General features: G+C 35.0%; 1 protein-coding gene across 5 annotated transcripts in view; it reads left to right on the forward strand.

The window, feature by feature from the left end:
• BTRC (beta-transducin repeat containing E3 ubiquitin protein ligase) overlaps positions 1–14,015 on the forward strand; it is a 163,879-nt gene that overhangs the window by 79,775 nt on the left and 70,089 nt on the right. For 3 of the 5 annotated variants that reach the window (XM_046653331.1, XM_046653334.1, XM_046653332.1), the window contains one exon: positions 6,909–6,986. The exons of the other annotated variants lie outside the window; for them this stretch is intronic. In XM_046653331.1, coding sequence (XP_046509287.1) covers positions 6,909–6,986 — 78 coding nt within the window. The remainder of the gene's footprint in view (positions 1–6,908; positions 6,987–14,015) is intronic. 5 annotated transcript variants of the gene reach the window in all.

Consider the following 14,015-nt stretch of genomic DNA (forward strand, 5'->3'; position numbering starts at 1 on the left):
GGTAAGCTTGTTCATTTAGAGAGGTAAAATATAAAGCATAAGTGCCAAAATAGAAATCAAGTGCTAATTCAGAGTAATTAATTTCAACTGGGGTAGGTGGGGAATGGAGGGGATGAGCATAGGCTTCTCGGAGAAGGTATAATTTTAGTTGACTCTCGAATCAGAATTTTAGTAGATGAAGAGATCGGGAAAGAAGACTGTTACACGTTGAGGAAATAGAATTAGCAAAAGCAAGGGAATGAGAGAGTGCTCTTCTTATTTTGGAGAATGATAATGTCATGTAAATGGTGCAGGAGACTGATGGAAAGGTGAGTTGGCCAGATTGTGGACGCTATACTAAGAAGTTTAGACTTATCCTGTAGGTGACAGCAATAAAAGGTTTTTGAACAGGGAATAAGATCTTTTTAGAACGATGATTCTGACAGTAGTGTATAGAGTGGACCAGATACAGATTTAGGCAAGGATGTCAGAAGCCTATCTCAATAGTAATAGCACTAGTAAGAGGTGTCGGTGGTCTAGACTAGAGTAGAGGCAGTGGAAATACAAAACTAGAGTTACATCTACTAAAATAGACGATCCAAAGGAAAAATTGAAGACCTGAAATTGGCTAGATACATTCAAAGGAAAAAAGAAAACGTGAGGAGAGGGTGAGTAAAAGTTGACTCAGAGGAGTCAGGTCAGGGATGGAAAGAAAAACTGGGGGAGAAAGAGCTGGCCTAGAATGGGTGAGTATGGGAAAAGAGTGCTTTAAATTTGGATATGTTGATTTTGAGACAGGTTATTTAAGTTTATCATCTGAATACTTTTTAAAATTTGATTCCGTTTGCTTTTTTATTCACCCCCAGGTTACTTCTGGAAATATTTTATCCAAAATATATCCCCGAGATCTAATGCATGAGCTTTAGCAATATTCCACTTTATTGACTTTTTCCTACCCAAATCTCTGTTACTATGTTTGCAGGTGTTACAAGACAAATGCTTCCAGTTTGAAGTTAAATTCAAAATCGTCAGTGAGACTTTTATTTTGCCCCCTTTCATTCTAAGCTAGTAAGTGCTGGGCTAATAGAAATATTTGAGTTAATATAAAAGGTAACAAGTTATGTAGTATCTTTTTCAGAGACATTTTAGTATAATGCTACTGTTTATACAGTATTGTTATTCCAGCATTATAAACACATTCTGCAAATGATTTACTATAATAAAATGTTCCATCTGAGTATTGTGAATGAGTTGGTCTGAGCAGTCAGGTTTTTCTAGTTGGCTCAGGGTTAAGTGGTAGAATATAACTTTTATTTATATTGATGGACTTCCCCCTCCCCCAATTTTTTCATCTGACTTCTATTTGACTTCTATTTTTCCGTTTCTTAACATATTTTCTTCTAGGTTTCATCTATTTTGTTAATTTATGTTTTGACATAATTTTAGCTTCACACAAAAGTTGAAAGATTAGTACAAAGAATCCCCTTATACTCTTCACGCAGATTCTCCATATGTTAACATGTTACTACATTTCCTTTATCTCTATTTACACATATGTATATATACTCACATTTACTTACTTATTTTTTCTGAACTGTTTGAATGTTAGAGACATAATGTCCTTTTACCCCTAAATGTTTCATTATATGTTTCCTAAACACAAGAACATTCTTTTAAATAACCACAATACAAATTATCAAAATCAGGAAATTGAATGTATAAACGAACTGTGGTACATCCATACAGTGATACTATTTGGCAATAAAAAGGAAAGAACTACTGATACATGCAACAACACGAATGAATCTCAAATGTATTATGCTAAGTGAAAAAAGACAGACTGAAAAAATTACTATGTGCTTCCATTTTATGATATTTGGGAAAGACAAAATTATTGAGACAAAAAAATGAGTGATCATTGGAGAAAGGATTTGACTGTAAAGGGGCAGTGCAAGGGAATGTAGGGAGGGATGGAACTGCTTTCCATCTTGATTGTGGTGGTAGTTATACATCTATGCTTTTGTCAGAACTCATAGAGCTAGACACCAAAAATGAATTTTTCTGCATGTAAGTTTAGAACTGGGGAAACAATCAGGAAATTAACATTGATACAATGTTATTAGTTCATCTACAGACCTTATTCAGATTTTTCCAATTGTTCCAATAATGTCCTTTATACCATTATTTTATAATACCCACTCAATAGTTACCCATCAAAATCAGACAAAATAGAGGGTCAGGAGAAAGAAAATTTGGGATATGGGCTAGATAGTTACTACTTATCCTGTTAGGCTCAGATCAGTATTTTTCACTATATAATTCAGTATAGAGGAATTTACCATCAATTTTGTTTCAGCTCCCAAAAATAGTCTCAGATCACAAGCTGCATTCAGTTGTCATGTCTAATTTCCTTTAACCTGAAACAGTTCCTTAGTCTGTCTTTGTATTTCATGACCTTGACATTTTTTTGTTAAGTACAAAGTAGTGATTTTATATGATGTCCCTCAATTTGGGTTAGTCCGATGTTTTCTCATAAGCACATTGGGTTTATGTGTTTTTGGTAAGGTAACCTCAGTAGTAATAACACATCATATCAAGAGGCACCTAATGTTAAGGTTGTGTCTGCCAGATCTCTCCACTGTGAGGTTACTGTGTTTCTTTTTGTAATTATTAAATATCTTATGGAGGAATATTTTGAGATTATGTAACCATCCTGTTATTTGTCTAACTTTCACCCACTAATTTGTGTGATGAACCTTACTTGCATCAATTAGTTGCCCTTAAACAGAACTTATTTGACATAACTTAGCTTGAAGACCCAGGGCAATTGTGAACATTGCTTACTGGGGTGCATCATAGATAAAGATACAAGGAATAACTGTGCTGCTGAACTCTCCTGGGTGATACTGGAGAGCACACAGCTTTGAGAACCACTGAGGTGACCATGTAGATATACATGGCTATTTCATCATTCTCTCCACTCTCAAGACTATAGAGCTATTTATCTCTTATTCACTGGTTTTCTGGCTCTTCTCTTCACTTTTAGGAGGGTACCTTACTCCTTGCTTCTGATATCATGACTGTTTAATGACCCTCCTCTATTGTATATAACAACAGAGTTGAATTTTTAGTGCTGATTTGGTTTCTCATGGTGGATGGTCATTGGAAAAAATGTTGGGTTAATCTATCTAAAAAGAACTAGCTATAACAATGCTTGTTTTTCTTTTTCCTGTTTGTTAAGAGTTACTCTTTTGAACAACACAACCTATGTATATCCTTTGCCCTCATGGAATGGAGAAGGGAAAGGAGCTCCTCTACAACTCTGTGTTTGCTCTCAGATAGTCATTATCCTTTAGCTCCCTTCACCTGTTCCTACCTTAGACCGTCTCATAATACCCACTCAATAGTTCCCTATCAAAATCCAGCTAAACTAGAGGGTCAGAAGGAAGAAAATTGTGGATACAGGCGAGATAGTTACTACTCATCCTATTATGTTCAGATCACTATTTTTTTTTTTACTATGTGATTTAGTATAGAGAGCTTACCACCTATTTTGTTTCATCCCAAGCACCTGTAGAGTAAAAATGTGATTTATAATGTCTTTAGTATAACAAGCTTCCCCCCAAAATTATTTAGAATTTCAAGTTTATAATGATATTTTAACAAAACATAATTAATTTTGAAATATAGGACCTTACATTGAATTAAACAGGTTTAGATTATCTGAAATGGTATTTAAAGGATGGCAGAACTTCATGGTCTGGGGAATAGTCACTTGTAAATTATAAGTTTATAATTGAATACTGGCTTAATTGAATACAGGCTTAACTTTTTATTATATAAGATTTAATTTGGGCATTTAAAACATTGATCTATACTTTAAGAAAAGTTAAATATACAAATTGATTTTATGGGTTTAATGTTGACCTTTTCCCTCCTTTGTCTGATTCTCCTATAATGGCAAATATTGCTAGTTTCCTTATTTGGTATGCCTTATGATCATTAACTCTACTATATCTCTCCTTGATTTTTTTGTAGATAGTCTACATTTGTTTTTTTCAAATTAGGAAGAGAAAGCAATTGGAACTTTGAAGTTATTGACTCTCTGTCCCTTGCTTGTAGCAAAGCATGTGTTTTCTTCTTTGTCTTAATTTTAGGGATCTTTACCTTAAAGTGATCATCACAAACGTAAAATATCAAGTTAAACATCATAAGAGAGTTCTACCCAAAAGGAACACTTTAGAGTACTGATCTGTCAGGCCCACTACAGGTGACACACAAGATACAGGTGTTAGCCACAGAGTGCAAGGGCCTTAAAATGACACTATATATATATATATATACACACACACACACACACACACACACACACTATTTTTCCTTTAATATATTTTTAAATATAATATTTGATACAAACCAAAAAAAGTATAACTAATATCTAAGTTTAAAACAGTTATGATCCTATATTCTACCAATGATTTTATACTCATATGAAAATTTTCAGATAAATTCATATGTTGGAAATAATTTCTGGATCTAAAAATACAGTAACTCCCCAGTTAGAATGTGATGAATATATGTAATGTAGTGAATTCATTAACTGCAAATTTGAAAATATTAACATGACAAATGTAGTTGTGGGAAATAGAGCCCAAATAATATGTATTTGGATTTTCTGTATTTTTGCCTTGCAGATAGTGATTCACATGGTATTGATTGCTAGATTTCTTTTCTATTTTTTTTTTAAGAATTTGGCGGCATTTTTTTGGAAGATTGGCCCTGAGCTAACATCTCTTGCCCGTCTTCCTCTTTCATTTTTTCTCTCCCCAAAGCCCCAGTACATAGTTGGGTATTCTAGTTGTGAGTCACATTCTACTTCTATGTGGGATGCCGCCACAGCATGGCTTGACAAGCAGTACTAGGTCAATGTGAACCTAACTACTCGGCCGCAGTGTTGGCCCACTTCAGTTATTTTTATTGTGATAAAATATACAACATAAAATTTACCATTTAACCATTTTTTAAGTATACAGTTCACTGCTACTAAATACATTCATAATGTTGCACAACCATTACCCCCGTCCATCTCGGTAACTCTTTTCATCTTATAAAACTGAAGCTGTGTACCCATTAAACAGTAATTCCCCAATCCCCACTTCTCCCAGCCCCTGGCAACCGCCATTCTACTTTCTGTCTCTATGATTTTAACTACTCTAAGTATCTCGTATAAGTGGAATCATACAGCATTTATCTTTTTGTGACTGGCTTGTTTCACCTAGTATAATGTCCTCAAGGTTCATCCATGTTGTAGTTTATGTCTGGCTTTTCTTTCTTTTATTTTTTATAAGGCTGAATACTGTCCCACTGTATGTATATACCACATTTTGCTTATCCCTTCATCTGTCAATGGACATTTGGATTGCTTCCATATTTTAGCTATTGTGGATAATGCTGCTATGAATATGAATGTACAAATATCTCTTTAAGACTCTTCTTTCAATTCTTTTAAGACTCTGCTTTCAATTCTTTTGGGTATCTATCCAGAAGTGGAATTGTTGGATCATATGATAATTCTGTTTTTAACTTTTGAGGAACCGCCATACTGTTTTCCTTAGCAGCCGTATCATTTTACATTCCCACCAACATTTTACAAGAGTTCCAATTTCTCAACATCCTTGCCAATACCTGTTGTTTTCTGTTATTGTGTTTGTTTTTTGGTAGTAGCCTTCCTGATAAATGAGAGGTAGTATCTCCTTGTAGTTTTGATTTGCATTTCTGAAATGATTAGTGACATTGAACGTCTTTTCATGTGCTTGTTGGTCATTTGTATATCTTCTTTGGAGAAATGTCCTTTCAAGTCCTTTGCCCATATTTGAATTGGGTTGGGTTTTTCTGTTGAGTTTTACAACTTCTCTATATATTCTGGATGTTAATCCTTTATCAGATATACGATTTGCAAATATTTTCTCCCACTCCTTGGGGTGCCTTTTTATTCTGTTGATAATTTAGAACACTGAACTCACTTTCAATTGGATTGTTGTTTTTTCCTTCTCCTTAAGTATTTAAAAATCCCATTGATATTTTAGGGTTTTCTAGCTGCTGTTTGAGGTGATAATGGCAAGAATGGACTCTAATCCTAAACTACTGATTAAATGTTGTTTTGAGCTAAGTATTATGCTACTTTTTTGGGGGGAAGATTAGCCCTGAGCTAACATCCACTGCCAATCCTCCTCCTCTTGCTGAGGAAGATTGGCCCTGAGCTAACATCTGTGCCTCCCTTACTCTACTTTATATATAGGAGGTCTGCTACAGCCTGGCTTGACCCAGTGCGTAGGTCCATGCCCAAGATCTGAACTGGTCAACCCCGGGCCATCGAAGCGGAGGGCGTGAACCTAACTAACTGCTAAGCACCACCAGACCGACCCCTATGTAGCATTTGATAAGGAAAAGAAAATCAAATCTGAGAAGAGGAGAAAGAGAAAGAACTATTTTTTTTTAGGATCCAGACTTTGAGATCTTGTACCAACCAAACATTTACTATAGTTTAAAACTAGTTATTTAAAAGAGAATGTAATAATCATGGTTTAAGTTGTTATCAGCTAAATGTAGACTGGAACTTTCTTGTGTCCAGTGTCAGCCTGCATTTTCAAAGAACAATAAACTAGACTTCTAATAAATATGATCTGCTGGGCAGTGCTTAAATATAGATGAAATACTTTCCACCTAGATCCCTACATACATTTATATACATGGGCATATATTTTCATTTACATAAGTGTATGTCTGTATGTATATAAATCTTCAAATGAATAAATGCATAAATATACATGGTATTCTAGCTTACAGAATTAGAAATGTAATCCAGTTTACTCCCACAGAATAAGATTGAAGGTAATGAGAACTGAATTAAAGCTTACTTTCTTTCACAGAATTCCTCAGAGAGAGAAGACTGTAATAATGGCGAACCCCCTAGGAAGATAATACCAGAGAAGAATTCACTTAGACAGGTATGAAATTCAGTCTTACTTAAAATAAACAGCTACCACAACAAAACAAAAGACAGGAAACTCTCAATTTGCCATTCGTTAAGCACTGGAGCTTAAATTAAGAGTACACTGTAGTTGGTCTGGCTATAGCCATCAATTTCAATGAAGTAACATTGTTTTTCCAGCCATTTAAAAAATATCCTAGGTATACAAGACAGTCAATTGCTTACATGTAGTGAAAAGAAAATAAAAAAAAAATGTTTCTTGTTCAGGAAAAATAACTTGAAATGCTTCTTAAGTGCGGATAATAGAATAGTTGACTTTAAGCCTTATTTTCCTATTAAGATTCTTCATACATTTTTTAAAAATTAATAACCAGAAGAGATCTGCCTATAGTGAAGTTAGCTCCTTTTAGTCTGCATAATATTTGTTTGCTTTTTCTAAAAGTAAAAGCCATTATTGATGACATCTTTTAAAAAAAGTTTTACTCACTACTGTGCCCCTGTTCCCCAAAGGTAACACATTTTACTTTGAAAGTTCAATGCCTTGGTGCTCTCTTTTTAAAATTAAAATGTCCAAAAGCATTTGGTAAAAAAATTTGCTCTTCTCACTGCCTGTAGCAACCTCTAACATCTTCCATCTCCCAGTGGCCAAAAAGTAAGTTCTTATAGTCTTGCCAGATAATAGGTATACCACCTATTCATTTTTAATATAAAATTAAATAAGATGAGCACCAGCAGTAATAAAAATAGTTTTAATCTACTTGCATTTATAGCATTATTTTAGGAAAAGGTAGAAAAGATCTAGTATTTGTTGAGCACCCTCCATGAAGCTGATACTTATTTTATTTAATCCTCATGATAACCCTGTAAAGTTGCTAGATGTGATTTCCAGTTTATAGGTGAAGAAAATGCAGGCTTAGAGAGGTTAGATGACTTGTTTAATTAGTCACTGATTTGAAACCCATATCTCAGTGTTACCAAAGCATTTCTACTTCTACCTTCTGACTACAGTTTGTATACAGCGTTAACTTAGGGGAAAAGTACTTGAAACTGTGACACACTCATTTTTTATTTACTATATCTTAAAAACTTTTTGGATGGGCACTTTTCCTTTTTTTATAAAAATAATTATGTAGTAAGTAGAATTGAATCAGTTCAGGAAGCTTTGTAAAAAAAACCAAATGATCAGTAATTGATATTGTGCAGTTACAACTTTAACTATTTGGAGATAAACACCTGATCTGTAAATCTAAATAAATAGAACAATATTGAATAAGATAAATTTGGAGATGGAAACATTCTGCCCACTATACAGGAACAACTGTCAGCAAACAATGACACGACAAAAAGTTTTGGCAACTTTATTTAAGCTAACAAACGAATTTTCACTCTGCAAAGTTATAAATTAATTTTAATAGGCTGATCCAGATGGTCCATTTGGAAAATGGATAGGCTGATCTGTTGAAAATTAAACTAAATTTATCTCTCTCATACTTCAAACTGAAGCAAGAGAGAGAATCGTGCCTATTAAGTCCAGCACATACAGATGGACCAGCAGGTCACACATGGGACTAATCTGATTCATTTTAAAAATAAATGCATACATTATTGAATCATTTTCTACTTGCAAGATCTGTCGTGTGCAGTATTTGAAAGAGGTTTAATGTTGGGTTTTTTTCATTGCTTTTTAGCAGGTTTGCTTCACCCCCTCCACTTTAACAACTGTTTTTGGTTTTGTTTTTCCTTCTAGTGCTCCAAAATGATTTTTCTAATATCTGTCATTTAGTGTTGAGATCCAAGCTCTGGAGATTAATTAGGTCATGAGGCTTTTCCCCCCTCCCTTCTTTGTAAAGGGTTTTATCTCCATTCTCTTTGTGAAGAGCATGAACTCAATGTTCTTGGAAAGAGAAATGACCTTTAGAAACAGGGAAGTAGGAGATCCTCCTGGGGCCCTCAGAGTCTTTTAGCTTCTGGGTGTTTTAACAGCCCCATGAATGCAGATTTGTAAATTTATTGCAGTGCCATCTGGTTTTTTGCTGGAACCAGATTACTGTTGGCTTGTGTCTGTCTATTGTGGTGGTCACTCCCTAGGAGCTTGCCCTCTCAGTCTTAGGGAAGAGTGATGAATAGCAGGGGTCAATAGAAGCGGGTCACAGGGCAGCTGTCCAGGACTGCCCTGAACTTGATTACCCCACTGCTGATTTTTTTAATGTAGGACATAATATAGAAGCTGTTTAAACTCGCTCTTTTCTCTATTGCATATGACAATAATGAAGTGCCATTTGCTCTCCCCTCCTCCTCCCTTTAGTCAAGTTATATAGATAAAAAGATGTCAAGGCTGCCTTTTACCTAGAGTTGACGTAAGTAGGATTTGCATCACATAGGCCATCTCTTGAGAATCTTTTGCAGATATTTCTAATGGGATTTCAGGAACTCTTTCACCATTGATTTTAAAATGCTCTATGTTCCAACAAGCTTAGTATTGTTTAAAACTAATTTTATAGATTTCATATATTATTCTAAAGTACAGTTTTACCATTGTTGATAGGATATGACCACTGCATGTTAACTTGGAGTTTTTTAATTATTAGAGGAGCTGAAAGAAAGGTTACTATATTTCTTAGAGACATTAAAAGGATAATAAAGGACTATTAATAATAAACAACTTTAAACCAAAAATTTGGCAACTTAGATGAATGGGCAAATTCCTTGAAAAATACAACTTACTGAAACCGACACAAGGTGAAACAGAATTTGAATAGCCCTATGTCTATTAAAGAAATTGAATTAATTATCAAAAGGCCTGTATGGTTTCTTTGGTGAATTCTGTCAAACATTTAAGGAATAAATAACACCAATCTTATACAAATTCTTTCAGAAAATAGAGAACAACACTTCCTGGCTTGAATTGTGAAGCCACCATATCCATAATTCCAAAACCTGACAAAGACATTTGCAGAAAAAGAAAATATTGAAGGGCAAAGTCAGGAGAGACTGCTCCCTGCATCACCGAGTCATTTTCTATCCCTGCTTTTCCATTTCATGTCCAACAGCAGAAGGTGGGAGAGTTGGGAAGGGTGTGGGGGAAGAAAAGCAATCTATCCATTTAATTTTCTAAGTTTCAGAATAAATTTCTCACCTTTTGGCAGTAAGTATGAGTTTTTATTTAAATGATGTACAAAGTAGCTACAATTTTCTTTCTACTTTTATTCCTAAAATGTGAAGCCAATGAAACCATTGCAACTGTTTTCATAGCTTTTATTCATATCTGCAAACAAGGGCAAAGGCCTGGGAGGATACATGGAAGTACTCTTACTTTTTGAAAATGTAGCCTTACATCATGCAACAACTTCTTTGCTTCACATTGGTGCTAATAGGATCTGTCAGCCCTGCCTTTCTCTGTAATTCAGTAAATTGTGACCTCTATCTAATCCTTCCCCCAACCCCCATTCCCTTTGTGTATGTGTCCACTTACCATCCTGAGAACGTGGGCAGTGATAAATAAAGCATTGAGTAGATCTCTCTCAACTCTTTGAAAGCAGCATGATGCCAGCCCTCTAGTTATATTTCTTTAAGTGTTTACGTTTTTCTGTATTCTTTCTCTTGTGTAGCTGGAACCCTGGGGATGCAAAGCCATGAGAGAGGCCAAGAAGCTAACAAAGTAGCTGTCTCCCTTGTTAGCTTGTTCCTTTATTCTTTAAAAACAAGATAAAAACCATCTGGCTCAGGGCATTACATTTTCCTCCCCCATGCACCTCTATAGATGGAAACTTCACCTGCAGTGAGGGTTTACATTGATTAGGGAGGGAGCAGTAATTCAAGCTTCCATCCTCTTCGAGGATACTTTGCAGTCTTTAAAGGTGCTGACCCACTGAGTTAAACTGTCAAGGGAGGATAAAAAAGTATCTTCATCCCAGGAGGTAACAGCTGCCAGGTTTTCAACACCTTGCACGCTGCTGGAAAAATGTCACAATTGTCAGCTGAAAGAAAAATGACTCTGTTGTCATCTTCTGTTAATGACTGGGCCTTATGAAAGGAACTACATAAGCCTTTTAGAAGGAGTAAGTAGCTGTTTTCCTTGCCTACCCCGACCCACCACACCAGATTTCTGTGTTGTTCTAAACATTACCTTGGAGTAGATCCACAAAACACAGCAGTGAAGAACTTAAGGTTAAAACAGCCCAGTGTAAGCATGACGCCTGATTGGCATAGCTCCTTTATACAGTTGGATGAGTAGGAGGAAAAAGCACATCACTAACACAGAAAATGACATTATAGTGTGTATTAACAAAACAACAACAACAACAAAAAGTCATTCATAAGCCAGTGAACTGAGAGAAAACATACTGTATTTCTGCTCTTTGGAGGACAATTTGTTTTCAAGCAACATCCAGATGGGTAAATACCATGACATTTCTTTTTTCAAGAGAGTTGCTTCTTTTCTTCCTTAAAAAAAATCAAACTCACTGAATTTACTTCCTTTAATAACTCTGTAATATTTGTATATGATGGCATTCCCTTCTTTCTGATTTGATTGATGAGGGGAAAAGGTTTAATGAAGTCCCTGATATCAGGCAGGCAGGGTTTTTTTTCTATTTGTTTTAGGTTAGTCATTTTAATTGTATTGAGTAATTAGAAGGTACACACAGCCAAGGGAGCTTTGTTCTGATAATTGCTCAAGAAAACCCGTTCCCTGTCTGCCTTTGCTTTGTGTTAAGACATTTCTCCCTCTAGTGGCAATAGTAAGCACTTTGACTCGGCAGTAGGCAAGGTGTAATTGCAATATGACAAACTACGCTTAAGGGACTGTCTTGTAAATACTTTAGTTTGGGGTTTGGCATTGTTTCATTATATATGTGTGTGTTTTCCCCTATGAAACTTCCTACTTCTTTTTTATTTTTTTTTCCCCTGAAGTGCTTTGGGCTTTGGATGGAAAAAAATTGCCTGAGATGTTTATTAAAAAAAAAAAAAAAAATCACAGTGCATCCTGGGTAATGTTTTGCAGCTTGACTTAATTTTAGTCATCTGTTTTAATTACCTATTTATAAAAATGCTTTTGCATTTGTAGACATTATTTAATACTTTGGAAGAAGCACCTCATTTGAAATAAATAAATAAATAGTACTTATTTTAAATAGTCCATGTAACAGACCTTAAAGGTAATTAATGTAGGTCTCTTAAGTAAGACAAAAGTGATCTTTCCAAATCTGATGAAGTGATTTGTTTATTTAACTTCCCACTTCGGCTGAATCCTTCAGAGTCTAATAACTTTTTTTTTTAAACATGGTTTGGCAATTTCTGTCTAGCTACAGAAACCCTTCTTCAAAAAGAAGCAATTTAATAACCAGCTTTCTTAAAATTACTTTGAGGAAGGAAGACTGTATAGGGGGTTGGTGTTTTGTTTTATTTTTATTTCAGTGTAATCATTCTTTGATAGATTGTGTAATCACTGACTTAGTAGAAAAAATATTATTGAACTCCTGGGTTGCAATGACCATAAAAAGTGTATTTTCATATAGAGACTTGAGATATTGTGAATAAATTATAAAGGAAACAGCTTATATGCTGGTCGAAGTCCATATGGGCCCACTTCATTTTGTGTTCAGTGCATAATCTGGATGTACTATTAAAAAAAAAGAAAATGGAAAAAAAATCGTATTGTGCCCAGTTGTATGAGTCCTTTAAAAATCTACCCTAAGAGCAACATGGAATTAGATCAGATACAACTTGGCATCTATTGAACAAGATTCGGTAGCATTAGTGTGGCATTTTTAAACCCAGTTTCAGCTTCCCTAGATGTCTCTTTGTCGTTTGCTTTTTTCTATCCCATATGCTTGCTGGGGACTTGATTTGATGTTACCATTTATTTGAAGGTCCCTGTCTCCCCGCTCTCCGCCCCCCAATCACTAGCCATTTTCATTATACTATATCTTGTTTTGCTATAGGGCTGCTGAACGGATTTCTTAAGCAGCTTTTTGCAAGGTTAAAAGAATGCAGCCTGGTAACAAGTTTGTGTCATTTTAAATATATACCTTCTAGTAAATAAGAAGAAGTCTGGCAATCAATCCCTTTTAGTGTGTTATATGTTTCACCTGACAACTAAACCTTCTATTGATTAGCCATTACTTTGTTAGATAATCCTATGTCATTGAATCCATTGTAAAAAATTAAACTCTTTAAAATGTTTTACCCTAGCAGCAGTGTGAAAATTGAAAACTTGTTTAGAATTACAGCCTGCTTTCACAAAGAAGGTAGTTTTCAGCAAGGCATCTTACTGGTTTATGCTTATGTGCTTTATATGCAATATAAAAACGTATTAAAGTACTCCAACGCAAAACTCTCTGCCTCTGGTTCAGCAATGAAGCTACCTTTCAAATGTTGCATGGGGACAGAACCTATCTTGCCTATGGCTGTTTTACTCACCGGCTTGATTTTAGCCTGGAAGGAGTCTTACAACAGTAAAATATTGAATGTAAAATATGGAATTTTTTAGCTTCTTTATTCCAGAGTGATCTAAGGACTGTGACAAATTTTAGTTTACTAATCTATGTGACTTCCTTGCGAGTTAAACAAGATAATATACCCATTTTACAGATGGAATGTCTAGAAAATAAAAACCTATATATAGTCTTACTCTAGAAGCTCCCATAGGCCTGGAACAGATTCCAGAATCTAATGTTCCCCTGAGTGTGTTATACTCATTTCTGAGGGGGAAAGGAGTTTTGGAGGAAAACCAAATTATTTTGTTACGTGCCATGGCTATTTTTTTCCAGAAAAATAGCATAATATTTTTATTAACTGCACAAACCTCTAGTGCTTTTTCCCCTAAAATGTTAACTGCATATTTTAATATTTTTATTGAAATAACATTTTCGTACAGTGAGTTTTGTGGATATTAATTGTATAGGTCTGTGAATTTTTGTTAAGTCTGTCCACCTGTGTAACCACCTCCCCAATCTAGCTATAGAACATTTTCATTACCCAAGAAAGTTCCCTTGGTCTCCTTCCCAGCCAATTCCCTCACCTCCAATGAATCAAACATTGATCA

This window comes from Equus quagga, chromosome 2 (genome assembly GCF_021613505.1).
Source record: "Equus quagga isolate Etosha38 chromosome 2, UCLA_HA_Equagga_1.0, whole genome shotgun sequence".
NCBI lineage: Eukaryota > Metazoa > Chordata > Mammalia > Perissodactyla > Equidae > Equus > Equus quagga.